This window comes from Anguilla anguilla, chromosome 11 (assembly GCF_013347855.1).
Source record: "Anguilla anguilla isolate fAngAng1 chromosome 11, fAngAng1.pri, whole genome shotgun sequence".
NCBI lineage: Eukaryota > Metazoa > Chordata > Actinopteri > Anguilliformes > Anguillidae > Anguilla > Anguilla anguilla.
The window spans coordinates 9,240,204-9,258,154 of record NC_049211.1 but is presented as its reverse complement, the minus strand read 5'-3'; the positions used below and the strand labels follow the sequence as shown (position 1 = coordinate 9,258,154).

The 17,951-nt window shown below is 40.8% G+C and overlaps 3 protein-coding genes and 1 long non-coding RNA gene across 5 annotated transcripts in view; 2 read left to right on the top strand and 2 right to left on the bottom strand.

Annotated features, from left to right (window-relative positions):
• The window catches only part of LOC118207564 (tumor necrosis factor receptor superfamily member 14-like), a 135,103-nt gene that overhangs the window by 68,697 nt on the left and 48,455 nt on the right, over positions 1–17,951 (bottom strand). The gene's annotated exons all lie outside the window — the stretch shown is intronic.
• The window catches only part of LOC118207572 (coiled-coil domain-containing protein 27-like), a 44,068-nt gene that overhangs the window by 105 nt on the left and 26,012 nt on the right, over positions 1–17,951 (top strand). The window lies entirely within an intron of this gene.
• Positions 716–8,627, top strand: LOC118207558 (coiled-coil domain-containing protein 27-like). Of its 2 annotated transcripts, none has more exons than XM_035381256.1 (11): positions 716–858; positions 1,096–1,219; positions 1,725–1,888; positions 2,409–2,570; positions 3,381–3,593; positions 3,827–3,956; positions 4,098–4,228; positions 4,596–4,673; positions 5,909–6,109; positions 7,891–7,995; positions 8,159–8,627. In XM_035381256.1, exons 1-11 carry the CDS (start codon positions 733–735, stop codon positions 8,279–8,281), a joined length of 1,557 nt encoding a protein of 518 aa, XP_035237147.1. In that variant the 5' UTR covers positions 716–732; the 3' UTR covers positions 8,282–8,627. The 2 variants fall into 2 exon arrangements, with proteins under 2 accessions (XP_035237147.1, XP_035237146.1); XM_035381255.1 differs by having other exon boundaries at positions 5,909–6,121.
• On the bottom strand, positions 9,296–10,587 carry LOC118207580. Its single transcript, XR_004761412.1, has 3 exons — positions 10,421–10,587; positions 10,105–10,197; positions 9,296–9,693 (listed from the first exon to the last, which is right to left on the bottom strand). It is a non-coding gene; the product is annotated as an uncharacterized LOC118207580 (long non-coding RNA).

Genomic DNA, 17,951 nt, shown 5'->3' with positions numbered 1-17,951 from the left:
AAAATAATGTAGCCTGTGTTGTAATTATAGCCGACAGTCCATTAATAAACGAGAAGATAATGTAACAAAACTTTTCCGAAATAATCCGATATGATATTTGTTACTTAGCAACGCTGACAACAAAGTAGAATTGTAGGTTCAATGCTCTTCTAGTTCTGCATTCAGTTAAAACCACCGCTTGTTTGGTAGCCTACTACCACTAAATTTCCAGTCAAATGCTTTTTGGGAGTCATTTTAAAATTCCTTCTACAGGTAGGCGTGGACAGCTTATTTACTAGATGAATAAGCATATATATATATATATATATATATATATATAGCTGCAAATGAAATCTAAAAGTATTTTTGCATGTAAATTGTTGGTTTCATAATTTCAGCCAGTTGCCAGACCAAAAATATTTACAGTGCATTTAATGTTCATTGTACTTTCTCTTTCTTTTTTTTTTTTCTTTTTTTGCTGTGAACTGCTAGGTTGTAGCATTCAGCTATGAAATAGGCAATGTGATTATCAGTGGAAGCACTGCTTTTAGATGACGGATATCTGCATACACATTTTGATGTGTTGTTCTTTACATGCTAGATAGTATTGAATAATATTTCCTCTGTACTGGGCCAGTCAATAATCATGAATATTCCTGGAGCAGAAAATCACTGGATGTGTAAATGTTGCAGTTGCAGCTACATGCACTTATTTGGTGCTTTCAACACGCAGGGAAACTCTTTTTAGGGCCAATGATGGCAGCTGTGCAGGAGAAGACCGCATTCGGAAGGCCAAAGACAGCCCACTGGAGTGGAGTGAAAACTCAAAGCTTGCAGCCACAGATACCATGCTGGGCCCTGTCAAACTCACACAGCAAGGTGACCAAAGTTATGCCTGAGTGTTATAGTGGATAAGGTACTGGGCTTGTAACTTAAAGGCTGCAGGTTTGATTCCCAGTTAGGAACCCTTCAGCAAGGTACCTAGGGTATGAGTTCTTAAGTATATATCCAGCTTTATCAATGGATGTCATAAAGCAAAAAAAGTTGTGTAAGTTGCTTTGGATGAGCAACTTCTATATGCCAGTAATGGAATATTAATATTTTTCCACACTGTAGCGAGACTCTGTGTCCTCAATGACAATGGATCCACAGGGCTGTCGAAATGAGCAGAACCACTTGCCTTGTACAGACAGTCAGTGTCCAAAGTGTCCCAACACTTCAACCAACCATCTCAAAACCAGTAAGTCTGCACTCTTCACAAGATGTTTACCTACATATAGCTGATCTCCAAATATCAGTTGTAATCTTATCTTCTGTGTCATTTGTTTAATGGAACAATCAGAGCATGATCTCACAAGCTTAATAAGATAATAACATTAAAGCATCGAGGTGATTGGGAGATAATTACATGTGCTGTGTTTAAAGAAACCACCCAGAGGAAGACAAACCCAAAAGCCTGTGTTTTTAGGAAACCTGTAACTACTTCAACAATTAATATTAATGTTCCTGAAATTAACCAGAGTGTACAATCAAACCTCCTTCAAATATGCACAGTTGAATAATCATAATTAACTCATAAAAAAATGAAGCAGACAGATTGTCATTAGCCTTTTATTTGAAAATTCTGTGTTCAGAGTTGTATCAAGGGTGTAAAATCCTGAAAACTGTTACCAATATTATTACCAATTTGTCCCCTTTTTATTTAATGTGTGCTGCATAGGATATTGACCAATGTTGCATTTAAGTCTGCAGGTGTTTGCCTTCTCAAAAGGACATTGGAAGATTTTCCTGTTTGAATGAAGAAGGAGTCAGAGGGACTGAAGAGATAAGGCCCAGCTCTGCCCACCATGCTGTGGCCAATGGCACAGGAGGCGAGTTGCCATGGTACCTGACTGTAATACACGAGAAGGTGAGAGAGAACACCTGTGTTGCTGAATCCTGGTACTGATGGTTTTGGAAAAGGTCTAATGTTCTTCTTCCATTCATTTACCATCCATTTACAAGGCTTATGATCATGACCATTTATTATGAACACTGTGCTATGTTGATGTGTTTATATGTTACAGAATACTTCCTTTGTTTTCCATCAGTAGATGATGTTTTATTTAGAATATATTGGCATTGTAGCAATGAAGCAAATTTTCTGATTCAATTTAAGCTTAATTTAGTTGAAGGCAAATAATTGTGGGCATGAACTTTGCATTTTAATTTGTGCCCAATGTTTTTTTATGTAATGAAATGTGAATTTAATGGGAAGGAAATGCTGATATAGACATACAGTATATACTGTATATGCTGCAATTCAGCTATTAGTGACTAGCCAGTGAATGCATATCTAGAAAAACCCATTCAATTGGATAAGGTTAAATCTGATATGTTGTGGAAAGGGTTTATGCTTGTTTGCCACTCTACTTTCTCTTTCGTAACAGGAGCAGTGTTTGTTAAAGCTCAGCGAGGAGATGAGTCGCCTGTCAGAGTTTGAGTGGCAGTGCTGCAGGAAAGATAATGAGATATCAGTGCTCAAGGAGAAGCTGACAGAAGTCACAGATCAACTTTGTCTTGCTCACAATGATGAAGCAGTCAAAGCCCAGGTAAACCTGCTCAATGGGACAGGAGTCTTTGTGGCTCCAACGTAGTGTGCCTTCAGTTTTTAGCATACAGCTCTGTATTAACATGGTTTCCAGAGTACCATACTAACACGAGTTTAGCAGCGTATTTTCTGTTATGCTTTTAAGAATTCCCAATGAGGAATGAGATTTTTTATCAACCTCATATCTTGGTGCTGAAGCTAATAGATTACCAGCATTCCTTTAGAATTTACCTTTTGGTATGAATTGTGATACTTATGTACTCATTCCATTGTTCCTCCATGTTGGCTTTCACTCTTGCTCTGATTCCCCTTTCTAATGAAAGGGCCTTTTCTCACTTCCATGCCATACCAAACTGTACTGTGCTGTGAAACAGTGCCCACGGATTATGGGCGTGTTGCCATTGCCAGAAGAAGCATACCGTGTATAGTTCTTGCAACTAAATTTTGCTACTCCTCCAGAGAGGTACCAAAAAATGGTGTTGCTTGTAGGGCTGTAGTCGCGATTGGTAAATGTCCCGTGAATCCAAGCAAACCAATAGTCGTTTTTAAATATCCGGTAGCTACAAATGAGTTGAAAATTTGTAAGAAATGAATTTAGGACAGTCTTACCAAACGAAACTATAAATATGGCTTGACTTGATCACCAATAAGTCAGCATTTGTTTGCAACAGCATGATATGGCCGATAATGTTAGAGCTGCCACAAAAACAAACATGGAAGTCACAGAAGCCAGTCACTATTAAACCTGCACCCAGACGACCATCTTGTGTTAATGTGCTTCTTGCTGACTTTGTGTCACCTGCACCGGTAGGCAGAGCTGATCCTGAGCTTGAGTAAGGAGATCCAGCGCCTGCACAGGGTGGAGGAGGAGGAGGCCCTGGAGAAGGGTCAGTTAATCACAGAGCTGAGGGAGGAGATCCAGAGGATGGAACAGCCCAGCTCTCAGTGTGCTACCGGGGTCTCCACAGGGCGGGGCACACAGTCGGCTCACTTTAAGATGCAACAAGAAGCACCGCAGAACACGGTAAAGAGAACACCAGCCTCAGATTTTTACTCATCTCATACGTTCAGAAGGATTTTGGCAAGGAATTGAATTTTAAATTGCAGTGATACATTTTAAAACTGGGAATACGACTGAGAAACTGTTCACTGCTAAATGTGTTTTAGATATGTACCTTTTATAGCAAAATACATTCAATACTGAACATATTCCAGAATGAAGGTTTTAATGGGAGCCTTTTTGTCTTTTTTGTGTAGTGCCCCGATTCAGAACCAGAGAATGTTGGGAACTTGGTGTCACTGGCTGAGCAAGATGAATGTGAGATGACGAAAAAGGCCCTGATGCAAGAGTTGGAGGATACCAAAAATAACTACATGATCTCCACTGGTACGTGTAGCATGGGTGACTTAAAAAAAAGCAAATTCCACTCTGCTTTGCTTTCTCAGATCCTGCCATGCCCCACTGCTAACCCCAAGGCGGGCTAACTGCAACAAAGTGTTGCTGAGCTTCTTTGTTTCTCCTCTCCAGGTACGGTCTGTTCTCTGAAGCGAGCCCTGTCCATCAAAGACAGCGAGCTGGCCGCAGCCAGGGCCCAGGTGGAGGAGCTAAAACAGGAGCTGAGGGACAGGATGGCACAGCTACAGGCCATGTCCAGAAAGGTACAGACATTACATAACATGTATTTCGCAGAAGCTTTTATCCACAGCAACGCACAATAAGTGCATACCGAAGGTCATTGGAACAACTATAAAACACAGGTCTGATAAGGTACAATACTCATTTTGTAACAGTTATTCATAGCCGTGAACGCATTAAGTCCAGTTCACACCGTAAACATTGCTCTGACCTAACCTATGCTAACTAGGAGGTATGACAAGCTACGACATCAAAGCGGGCTCAAGGGGGAGAACAGCCATTGGGCCGGAGGTCGTATTTACATCAGTACTACTCCATTCGGTGATGATTCCATGCCAGTGGCGGATTTACAGAAATGGACTCTCCTCACTCATCCGGCTTTCTTTTCAGTTTTCTTGTCTACGGGAGGGAAAGGCCAACGAGGAACTTATTGCAGCACTGGAGACCGAAAATTATGCCCTGCGGCAGGTATGGAATACATGTGCATTTTACATGTACGTGCGCCCATTCTGTATTGCGGAAGAATCTAGAGTTTCTTTTCTGCTTCTCTGTATGTCAAACCAAGACACAGACATTCTGTCAAGATATGCTACCGAAACGATAGAAACGATAACATTTCTGTGCATTACTTCCCTAAACACTATCTCATTAGGGCAGGCTTCCTGTTTTGTTCTATATCAAATAGATAAGGTGCAAGAATGTTCTTTACTACAAGCAAGTGACCAAGAATAAGCGGCTATAGATAATCGATGGATAAATGGTATGTTTTTCAGTAAGTTTCTAGTTATGTAAGACTATTTCTCCTGGTCTCCCTCGTTACTTATATAATTCAAATACAATATAATTTTATTTTATTTTTTATCTGTGTACCACTGTGTCACTGTCATCGATTTAAGTTGTGGATCTTAAATCCATCCATTGTGGATCTTAAAGAGAATGGTAACCATGGTGACTGAAATATCTCTGCACTCTCTCTGAAGGGATGGAGGTAATGGTGAAGCAGATGATTTCTGTGATTATTTAGCTTTTTTTTGTACAAGCATCCCTCCAAAGCTCTCACCTTTAGACCAGTGACTTATCCACAGCTACAGAGCAGTACAGTACAGCAGAGCTAGCACCAGTTGGAGGAGATGACTTTCTCTCACTGACAACAATTGTTTGCCTGTGGCACCTGCGACATTGTTGGGAGGAACCAATGTGAAACCGCCGGCAAGCGGTAACCTAAGTAACCATAGATGAAGTAAACCCACCTCACCCCTCACAGGACAAAGGAAATTGTGTATTGCCATGACCGACTCACGCACCGAGTCACCTAATGATGTCACTGTGATGTGAATAGCTACAGGGCCCAGCAAGCACCATTTAATGACTGAGCCACTCGGGAGCTTGTGTATTTTGTGTCTTGATAAGATGTGAATTGGTAGCCTGTTTTTCTTGTTACTTTCTTTGAAAGCTTTGCCACAGATCTGAAAACACATTGTTGCTGTGGTCGCTTTATTTTAAAGCATCCAAGCCTGACTGAAAAGCGGCCTTTAACCGCACCGTTGGTTTTTTTTAGGCTTCCTGACTCAAAGAACAGAAAGCCTGCGGGTCTCTTTGTCTTTCTGTTCAGTTGTTTTTACCCTCCTTAAGTTACCTGAGGCTGTTTACAGAGACACTGTCAGTTGCGTTGCCATGGTAACTGCTCATCTCTGATTGGGCAGCTGACAGCACAGCTGAAGGAGGAGGTGTCGCAGAAGGGCCAGGAGGCGGCCGGGGTCACGGGCGAGCTGCGGCGGCTGCAGACGGACCTGGCGAAGGAAAGGGCTGCTCAGGCTCAGCTGGAGAGGCAGGCCCAGGCCAATCAGGACATTATCACCGCCCTTCACCTGCAGCACAACAGAGCCAAAGTGTCCCTGGAGCAGGTGCAGACCAGGGTACGCCTCGCGTGTGCGTGCGTTCCGGTGCGCTGCTCGGCTGCGAGCCGTGTCCTGGGCTAAGCTCCGTTTCAGTCCTACTTTAAGCAAGGTCGCAGCACGGAACATGCAGTTGTCACGCTTGTGCACCTCATCTCCAAACACCTCAGCAAACCTAAAACATAGGACTAATGTTGGAGCACCTCAAGGCTGCATTAGCTCACCTGTGTTGTTTACATTGTACACCGTGGATTGCACCACCAGTGTGCCCAACCGGTTTATTTTAAAATACTCTGATGATTCCACCATACTATTCCTGCTGACTAACAGCGATGACCCCAGACTGTACCAGTGTAATGTTGACTGGCTAATTGAATGGTGTGACAACAATGCTCTTATTATCAACAGTAATAAGAGAGAGAACATGTTTTTTTGGCCTTCCTCCTGATTCTCAGCTGCCTCCAGTGACAATTCACAACATAGGAATTAAACAAGTCCCCTCATACAAATACCTGGGTGTTATGAAAGATGCCAACCATCTTGGACTTATTTGTAGGAAGATACAGCAGCGCATTTACTTTCTTCGTAGACTCAGATCTTTTGGAGCCAGTAGCCAGATTATTTTTCTGTTTTTTAAATCAGTCATTCAGAGTGTCATACGGTGGCTCTGAAGTGAAAAACACAAAAACAAAAAGAAAATGCAAAAACAAAACTTTCAGCCCTGGAGTGCAAATGCAACATACAACATTTTTGCATTTTTATTTGTATTTGTGTTTTGCACTTCAGGCTGCACGTTTTTGTTTTTGTATGTTGCATCTGCACCTCAGGACCACTCCTTTTTGTTTTTGTATGTTGCATCTGCACCTCAGGGCTGAAAGTTTTTGTTCTTCCGTTTTCTTTGTTTTTGTGCTTTGCACTACAGAGCCACCTTAGTGTCATGCTGTACTGCAGTACAGCCCGGCTCAGCAGTCTATCTGTGAAACTTTAAACTATATAATCAAATCCAAATTTGTGCGAAGATTATTGGCCAACTTGTGATACACTCCTTTCAAGTAACTCACAACAAGAGCATGGTCAGACTTGCTAACAGTATCTCTTCAGACTTGCATGTTTTAAACGGAGAATACCAACTTCTCCCCTCTAATAGGCATTTCAGAGTCCCTCAATTTAAACGCAACAGGCTGAAGAATTCTTTTATACATCAGTCTATCCTGTTGCTAAACCAAAACCAGTGTGCTGCTAATTGAGATCTGAATCCAGAGGATATAATGTGATATGTGTTTGTCATGACTGTTTGATGTGTTATGTACGTCTATGATAAGTGTCATATGTGTAACTGTATGTTTAATCTTCATGTAATCTCTTGAACGGAACTGCCTAAGGATGCAAAATGAATTTCAGTGCAAACTGACAACAAAGTTGTATCGTATCGTATCGTAAACGACCTCTTCAGTGCACAGAGCTCAAATGCATCAGTCCAGCGACGCCTCTCTCCGGATAGTTCTGACACAGTTGGTTGACTTCTGATCCATATGGTATTGTTGCATAGTTCCTCCTATCTCAGATGGTGTCTTTGAAAGCTCAGCTTCGGTGAGATGACTCAAAGTTAATGCATGCATGTCTAACCAACGCACTCACATAGATCAGCTTAGCCAAGGCTTTAAATCAACCACTGTATCACAGTAATGTGTGTCAGTGATGCCAGATTACATGACTCTCTGGATGTTTCCAGGGCTAAATCGTACTGTTACTTTTACTTTTAAAGTACTTTGTTCTTTTGTTTTCTTAAGTTTGAAAGGCTGCGGGTGAAGATCGTTCAGGCTGCCTATTCTGCTCCTGGTGCTAAACAACCCCAGGCTGAAATCACTGATGCTGCCCTTCTTCGGACCATGCAGGTAGAACACTGTCCATTCAGGGTTAAATCCCATCACTCCTCCTCTACATGGAGCTGATTTACATGCTCGTCATCTACCCACCAAAAGCACAATGACTCGTGTTACTGTGCAGCGCAGCAAGGTTTTCAAAGGTCAAATATCGCGTGGTTTCTCTTTCCCCCAGAAAATAATCGACGATCGGACAGCGTTCCACCAAAGACTGCAACAGAAAGGAGAGAAAATGGCTTCCCTCACAACAGCCGAGACACACAGCGTAAAAACCACACCCGCCTCAGATAAGAACTGAAACCGACGTGTGGCAGAGAGGGAAGGTGTTGCCATATTCTCTCACGGCTGAATACAGCGGCTGTAGCATTTTTGTCGATTTGTCGATTTTGTCGATAGAGAACGTTGTACCTCTAGTTCTAAAATCATGTTGTTTTTGCTAGAAGTTACCTAAAAATGGTAAGTGGAATGTAGATTCAGTCGAGCTCAAGTGTTTCTTTAAATCATGATGTAGACTGAGCAATTAATTATAGAATACACTACATTAAGATCAATTGGTTAGAATTAAGATTATTTTCAGAAGGGTAGGGTAAATTGTATAATTTTCACACTTGTATTGAACCAATTTATGAAATGTGGTAACATTCTCTGGCTATTAATCTTTGGCTTTTTTACACTTATTAACATTGAATTTTATAGACTACTGCACATATTGACATTCAGTATGAATTGCAATACACCGAGCCAGGAGAATATGTCCTGTATTTCATATTTAGATAGCATATTTATTACTTTAACTCTTGCAACTGTACACCGGTGAGAACAGAGTTACTGGTAGCTCGGTTTTATTAGCCAGGTCTCCTGGGATGTAAAAATAACTAAAACTTCAGACCTCCTTTTGTCCAGATTCAAACTGCAGATCCAAACTATCCATTTATCAACTAATTAGCATCAACATTATACTTCAGTGCTTGGTACCCAAAAAGTCATGGCAGGGAATAAAAAAGCATCTTCAAGCAGTGTTTCGTATTCCCAGTGAATTATATTTTATGCCAACTTATAACATTAAGACAGGCTTGTATTACAGTACATAAGCAGCCAGGTCCGATTCAGAATCAGTACCAGGAGTGGGTCTGTCTCTTCTAGAGAGAAAAGCCATTTAATAAGTGTTCATTTAAACAGAATCTTTTAATTTGTGTAAAATATGGAGAGTAATGGGAAACGTTTTACAACCTAGTTTTTTACGCATAATACAGGAAATAAATTGAATTATTTTACATGACATCAATAATTGGAAAAATAATACAACATTCTACTTCTTTCTGTTGAACAATTATAAATCGCTCATTCTTATATTCTTCTCCAAGGCATTTCTGTGACAACTTAGCTGCACGCGTGCATGTATGAATGTGGAAAACATCTCCAGCGATGAGGTCCCACCTTATGACTTAAAATGCACATGACACAACACAACATCACATGTAGCATGAATTCCACAGTCATTTCTCCTGGCTGTTTCAGCCACAGCTCAGCCCTCTGTTTCACAGCCAGAATACAACATTGCCTGCTTTTAAATCACATGACTGTCACACACCCAGGGGTCGTCATCTCTCCTCATGTTCCAGCATCATGAGTCCAGCAGCCAGGCATGATGGGAAAACCCAGTGCGAGTTAAGAAGCCTTCTGAGCCCTTTCCTCTACATACAGCTGCATCTGAAGAAAGAACACATTCCATTTATTAAACACATTAAAACTGTGTACGCCTTTTTAAATGCCAATTCTGAATGTCAGTTACACAAAAGATATTAAAATATTTCCCAAAAATGTAAACCGTGACAGTTGCTATTCTAAACATATGATTATGAGAGACAGGCTTATTGACGGTGTAAAATCTCTGAGGAGTAGTGGAGCAAAGTACTTCGTGATCTGGGCTGGTTACTCCAGTTGTAGTTCCAACTCCCAGGTGGGGCACTGCTATTTTACCCTTAAACCTGAATTAATCCAGTAAATATACAGTGGTAGATACAGTTTGAATGTAGAATAATGTAAGCTGTGTAAGTTCTGCATTTGAGCAATGCTAAATGCCTAAAATGTAAAATGTCATGTCAGTGTGAAAAGCCTCACTTTTACGATGTCTGATGTCATTGTTTTTAGCGGAATGAGTCTGGGCTCCCGCATGTGCACCTCCTGTTCATCTGCAACTATCCAGGGAAAATCCTAGGAAAAGAGTTTGGCCATTAAAGTCTGCATGAAGATCAATGTGAAAAGCCACAGAATTGGTCCCTGACGTTCTGTCAGGCACTATAATGAGCAGAGCAGGTAAAAAGTGTCATGGCTTGTTTTTCCTAAATTGGCAGAAAGAAACCAAGGGGCACAGAAAACTTGGAATCTATTGAATGGGTTTCATGTCAGCACACATCCATTATATGAAACCACCCACCTTGATGACTTGAATCTTTTCCATGTTGCGTGTGGCTGCTTATTTTTTTTTTTTTTTTCCATATTATCGAATGGCCAATGTGCTATGGCCTACTTCATTGGCTGACAGTGATGTCATTGGCTTACTGCCTATATATACCTTTTTTATCTGTCATGTGGTCATTTCCCTGATGAAGACCCTGTTGGGTTGAAAGGTTTCCTTGCTTTTTTTTAGTCAATAAAGTATTGGGAGCTGTAATCCAGTGTGCGTATATCCATTTTCTTTTATTCTTCACATGTACTTTTATCCTGCACCTGGCTAAATACTGGTTGGATGTGCACACATCTACTCTACTGTACTAACAAAAGTAACCATAGCCATATTTAAGGCACTGTATAAATAAATCTTAAATTTGAAGAAGTTCACTCACAATTACATTAAATTAAATATCAAAATAAATTGAAAATATTAACTGAGCTACACATGCAAAGGTGTTTGTGTATTTTTAATGTAAGAATCTGGAATTACGAGATGATAAACAAACTGTTTTCAGCAAATCCAATATATTATTGAGCAACACCTTCCCAGGTATTCATGCAATAGAATACACGCATTTTTACAGTAAGAATTTGGAATTATGGAATGGCAAAATCCTCCAAAATGCCTGCAACTCGATAGATGGTGCTTATTAAAAATTCAATAAAATAATTAAATCAAACTGTTTTCTGTAAACATTAATGCGTTCTTGAAGATCACCTTCCCCAGTATTCACACCATGGATTCTGTGCATTTTTACTGTAGGAATTTGGAATTATGGGATGGCAAAGGTTTCCAAAATGGCTATTAAACTATAGATGGTGCTTATTAAAATTCCATAAAAGAATTAAATCAAATTGGTTTCTGTCAACTCCAATACATTCTTGAAGAGTGCTTTCCCAAGTATTAATGTCATGGATTCTGTGAATTTTTACTGGAGCAATTTTGAAATTATGGGATATCAAATTCCTCCAAAATGGTCATTCAATTCAATAGATGGCGCTTTTTTAAAATTCAATGAAATAGTATAAGCCAACTGCTTTATGCAATGTCCAATATATTATTAGATCATCAAAGTGGGTGGTAGGTGGGGAGAGATGGCAGGGTGGGCTGCGCCTCCCATCAATTAGGGCTTACATGGATGAGATGACACTGGTGACCATGACAGTGCCTTGTGCAAAAAGGTTACTAGAGAAGTTAAATGAGAATCTCAATTGGGCTAGGACGAAGATTAAGCCTAGTAAGTCGAGAAGCATTTCATTGACCAGAGGGAAGGTAATAGAGAGAAAGTCTTTTGTAGATGAGGATGAAATTCCATCTATAAGGGACAAGCCAGTGAAAAGCACCACATATAGGATTGAATGGCCATTTTGCGTGAATTTGCCATCCCATAATTCCAAATCCCTACAGTAAAAATGCACAGAATCCATGGTGTGAATACCGGGGAAGGTGATCTTCAAGAATGCATTAGAGTTTGCAGAAAACAGTTTGACTGACTTATTGTATTGAATTTTTAATAAGCATCATCTATCAAGTTGCAGGCATTTTAGCCAGCCCATAATTCCAAATTCTTTCAGTAAAAATGTGTGGATTCTATTGCATGAATACTTGGGAGGTGTTGTTCAAGAATATATTGGACTTCGCAGAAAACTGTTTGATTTCATGAGTTTATTGAATTTTTAAAAATGGTATGTTTAGAATTTAATGACCACTTTGGAGGATTTTACCATCCCCTAATTCCAAATTCTTACAGTAAAAATACACACCTTTGCATGCGTACCTAGGAAGCAAGACTTCAAAAATCTAGTAGAGTTTTCACAAAACTATCTGATGTGATTATTTTATGGAGTTTTAAAAAACGGCATGAATTTAACGTAATTGCCATTTTCGAGTATTTAATACTTCAATCCGGAGTATTAAAATTTATTTATTTATTTATTTATTGAAGTATTGAAAGTGCAAGTAGTAACTTAATCTGCGGTAGAACTGCGTCACAATCGTGTTACCACAATAGAGAGCGATGAAGACCGCGCACAAATTTTTTGGTGAGAATGGTTGACCGATCTTTCTCGTGTGGATGGCGTGACCGCAGTCCCGTGTCATAAAAGGCATACCCCCGAAGTACCTGAGCGATTTGAGCGGTTTGAGCACTGAATTCTATGATACACTACATGGCATGCGATTTAAACATAGCACTAGTTGGTTTAATATGAAGTCTAATATGAAGATTAGCCTACACACAAGGGTTAATTTTGAAGTTATGTAGGAGCTCTTAGGCCCATTTTCACTCTTAGCTGGAAGGTTGTGGCTTATCCTTTATCAAAGGGTAACGCAACTTGTTTGATTTGCCGAGCCCAAATGAAAAATTCTCGGTTTTATGGCATTTATATTTATTTATCAGAATTAGAATTAGAATTATTTATTCGCCAAGTACGATGTACAAGGAATTTGCCTTAATGCAAGGTGTCAACACAATCCAATAGGAAGAGCTTTAAAAAAGCTTATTATAAATTAATAAATAATAGTAAAATACAGTGTAATAAAAATACAATATAATACAATACAGTAAAGTACCAATATACAGATACAGTACGAATAACTGGGTTATGTACACAGTTAAGGTGCAAGAGTGTGCAAATGGGCAGTGTAAAAAAAAGTCACAATTAACAGCACAGTTAGTGAGAGTGTGCAAGTGGGCGGGGCGGGGATAGAGGAAGGGTCTTTGTTTAAGAGGATTATGGCTTGGGGAAAGACGTTGTTCAGTTGGCGGTTAGTCCTAGTCTTTAGGGCTCTCACTCTCGGTCTCCGCTGAGAGGGGAAGCGCTGGAAGAGAGAGTGGCCGGGGTGTGAGGGGTCAGCCATGATTTTCCCTGCTCTCTTCCTCATTCTGGAGATGTACAGTTCTGTGACGGGGGGAGCTGGCAGCCAATGATTTTCTCTGCATACCGTACTATGCGCTGTAGTTTCCGCTTAGACTGGGGTGATGCAGAGCCAATGAATTTGAATTTCTTAAGCCGTCGCGGGAAGTACATGCGCTGCTGAGCTTTCTTGGTTGTAGTGATATCCCGGTCCCATTTGAGGTCCTGTTGGATGGTGATACCTAGGAATTTGTACGACTCTGCTCTGCTCACCATGGTGCCGTGTATTTCCAAGGGAGGGAGTGGGGTGGGCTTCCTTCTGAAATCAGTGACCGTCTCCACAGTCTTTTGTGTGTTCAGCTCCAGGTTGTCGGCTCCACACCATGACACCAGCTGGCTTACTTCCTCCCGGTATCTGGACTCATCACCGTCTGAGATGAGACCGATCAGGGTAGTGTCGTCTGCGAACTTAAGAACTTTAACAGATTCACTGTTGGAAGTACATTACATTACATTACAGGCATTTGGCAGACGCTCTTATCCAGAGCGACGTACAACAAAGTGTATAACCATAACCAGGAACAAGTATGACGAAACCCCTAGAGAGAAGTACCGGTCCAAGTACAGGGAACAACCGCATAGTTCAACTTGGACCCTGATGGTTAAACTGATTAACACTAACAACAAGAACGGCAACAACGCAATCTATGGAAAAATAAAAATAAAAATAAATAAAAATACAAGTAGTCGTTAAGACAGTTAATGCACCTAAGTCACCTACGAAACAGCTGCCTAGTTACAACCCTAAGTTTAGTCATTTACAGGGGGGAAGGGAGGGATGGGGAGAGGTGCAGCCTGAAGAGGTGAGTCTTCAGTCGTCGTTTGAAATGGGTCACAGTCTCAGCTGTTCTGACCTCCACAGGGAGGTCATTCCACCATCATGGGGCCAGAACAGACAGGAGACGTGTTCTGGAAGTGCAGGTGCGAAGAGGGGGAGGTGCTAGGCGTCCTGAGGTAGCAGAACGGAGGGATCTGGCTGGCATGTAGGGTTTGAATATCTTGTGGAGGTATGCTGGGGCTGATCCCTTGACTGCCTGGTATGCTAGGACCAATGTTTTAAATTTGATGCGATTTAGATTTGATACAGGCATTGATGTAAAGTGAATAGAGTAAGGGAGACTGATGTTCTGTGCAAGGACCCAAACGCAGACCAGGGAAATCCAAAAAAACGTTGTCTTTATTCAGTCCGAGGTTAGAAGCCAGGTAATCAGAGAAAGGACGGTGCCGAATCGAGTTTCCAAAAGAATTGTGAAAAACAGGCAAAAAATCAAAAACCAGGAGATCAGAGCGGCGAAGGTACAAAGGGACAGGCAAAAGTGAAGTCAAAGCAAAGCAAAGGTCAAACCAGAAGCAAACAAACCAAAAGGGGCAGGCAAACTCGAAGTCGTACAGAAGGGGTGTCTCAGGAATCTCGATAAACAAAGGCTTACTAAATATCGGCACAATGAATTTGATCAACGTTCTGACCGTGAGCTGGTGGAAAAGACTGACATTTATACACTGGGGAAGGTAACAATCAAGGAGGGGTTAAGTGAGTGAGGGAGGAGTAACAAACAACATCCAGGTGAAGAACATTAGGATAACTAATTAAATAACAGGGGACTGACAAAACGCGGACTGGAATCACATAGACAACAATGATAATAGACGGCCTAGGTTAAGCAGGTAAAAACGCGTGCAGAGAGAGAGAGGTGCAGTCAGAGCAAGAGTCAGGTGCAGGCAATTGCAGAACTCAGCGTTAGAGCAGGCTAGAAAGAAAAGGGGCGGAGCTACAGCGCAGCATGGAAAAGGGGAGACTGGTTAATGTATTAGTATAGTGATCTAAACTATCAAAAACCCAAAACTAGTGTGTGTTAGTCCATTAGTAATATTCACATGTTAGTATATTAATGAGGTTAGTACTTTACAATCTATAAGTTAGTAAGGATTAGTAGAAATTAGTAAAACTAGAAATAGTAGGAAGTAAGTAAAAACGAGACTGGAAGAAAGGGGGGGAAACCACGAAAACCCGGAACCACCCGAATAGTGAAATCACACAAATGCAGGGGAGTGAAGCAGCTCAGGGAACACAGACACAGAGACAGTACTGGGGAGACAAGTGACCGGGAGATACAGACTACAACAGGAGACAGCACACAGCCCTGAGGGGCGCCAGTGCTGAGAAGGAGGGGGTCTGAAGTGAGGTCACCCACCTTGACACACTGTTTCCTGTTGCTTAAGAAGTCATGGATTCAGTGGCAGAGAGGGGATGGGACATTGAGCAGTAAAAGTTTATCTAAAAGTAGATCAGGGATGATCGCAGACATGTGACTCAAGTCATTTGGTCCAAGTCTCAAGGTAGTCCCAAGTCATTTTTTCTTGGGCAAGTCAAGTCAAGTCACTTCCCAAATCCCCCCCCCAAGATACAGTCTTACCTGCAGTATCCGGTCTTTATAAAGAGAAAAGGCAAGGTATTAGTACCTGTCTAATAATGATATTATTGGCCAATCTATCTTGTTACGGCATTATTTGAAAATGGCAGTGAATTATACAGCATGTGTCTTATTACCCATTGCAGGGTAGGACTACAAATTAACACTCTGTATGGGTGTGGAATAAATGGACTGGATTTATATAGCGCTTTTATCCAAAGCGCTTTACAATTGATCCCTCTGATTCACACACACACTCACACACCAACGGTGAAAGGCTGCCATGCAAGGTACCAATCAGCTCATTGGGAGCAATTAGGGGTTAGGTGTCTTGCTCAGGGACACTTGGACACATCCAGGGCAGGGGATCGAACCAGCAACCCTCCGACTGCCAGACAAATGCTCTTACCTCCTGAGCTATGTCGCCCACATAAGTAAGATAGACCTAGCTATGATAATTTGTCAGTGAACTGCACAACTAACTAAAATATTATCTTTTTCATTAATTACATACTTCTGCTTGGAAATGAAAGTAAAATAAAAATGATGTGCCATTAATTCGTATTTTTCAAAATAAGGAACCACAATCTTTTTATACATCGTTGTGACACCACCCCTTTTGGTGCATATGGTAACAAAATTTAAGGAACTAAATTATGCTTCATGTACAGTATTTACTGCCAGTTCCTCTAAGTACTGATCAGACTGTTTTACAGCAGGCTACTTGTTTAGCTGTGGAACTCGCACTGCGTACCAAAAGTCAAACAAAAATGAAGAGAAAGCTATCTCTAGGATCATCTAGTTAAGGCTTATTTACCTCAACACAGGTCAGTGGAACAACTATTCGGCTTTGCATGAATTTAACAAGTACAACAATTTCAGTTGTTTTGCAAATGTTTGTAACAGACACATTTACACCAATCAGCCACAACATTAAAACCACCTGCATTTTCCCGCTTTTTTCTGATTTAATATTTTATTTTCTCTGTTTGTAATCAAACAATTCACATGTGGTCAAAGTGCAGACTCCGAGCTTTTATTAAAGGGTATACATTTTGGTCTCACCATGTAGTAATTACAGCACTTTTTGTACGTAGTCCCCCATTTCAGTGTTTTTAGACAAATTAACATAATGTCAAATAAGAGAGTCATGTTTTGTATTTGGTTGCATATCATTTGCATGCCATGACTTCCTGATGTCTGTGACCTATCAACATCATCAGAGTCTGGATATCTTATTGTCAGGTTGTCCTACAAGCGATACAAATCTCTTTGAATTTGAATGGATCTCTATGGGAATTGTGGGGTGGGAGTAGATTCAGCTGTAATTATGCTGATACAGTATGTGACACATTTGTTGGCTAAATGGCTTTAAGTCATCAAGGGTCCAAGGTATAGTGAGGGTTAAAAATTGTCTAAATTATTTCAACTCCAATCAAATCAATGCACTACAAAATCCAGAATACTAAAGCAGTTAAAACAGCAACATTATTCTTTCGATTTTGAATTGTTACGTCCCCTCCCCTTTTCAATGTCCAATTTCGCAATGGCAATGTTGAATCACAGTTCTAGTTACTTCATTTAGGAATGCCAATCATCCTGCAAAACACAGAATCGTCCCTTATTTGAACTGTAGGCGTTCCGTATTTAACTCATGGCTACGGGACGCATTTTCATCCGTATCTTTGTGAACGATTCAGTTTTTAACCGCTGTTTTGAATACAATTCAATAGTTAGCTAGCTAGCTAGCCGGGATAACCCAAAATTTTAATATTGGCTAGGTGACAAGTGACGGTGAACCTGATTTGGGCTGTTCATGTAGCAAGAATACTAGCAAAATGTGATGAAGTGTTAAATTCCATGAAGTCTGTTGTACACTTTGTTGTACATCGCTCTGGATAAGAGCGTCTGCCAAATGCCTGTAATGTAATGTAAAGTCTGGCTGGATGTGACTGGGGGGCAGAGAGGGAGACCATGCAATGGGATGGCAGGTATGCCATCCCGCCAAGTTACGCCTTGGCGGGGGCATGCCCCATATTTAATATACCAGGCAATGATAAATTCTGTACTTGATTATGGGTGTTTTGTTTATGGCTCAGCTGTTAAGTCGGTGCTTGGAAAATTAGATATTCTGCAGAGCAAGGCATTGAGACTCTGTTGCAGGGCTTTTAAATCCTCCCCAATTCC

Coding starts and splice junctions, on each gene's coding strand:
- LOC118207558 (XM_035381255.1), top strand. CDS start 733: ATGATGGCAGCTGTGCAGGAGAAGACCGCATTCGGAAGGCCAAAGACA. Junction 1,220..1,724: donor AACCAACCATCTCAAAACCA/GTAAGTCTGCAC, acceptor GTTGCATTTAAG/TCTGCAGGTGTTTGCCTTCT. Junction 3,594..3,826: donor AAGAAGCACCGCAGAACACG/GTAAAGAGAACA, acceptor TTTTTTGTGTAG/TGCCCCGATTCAGAACCAGA.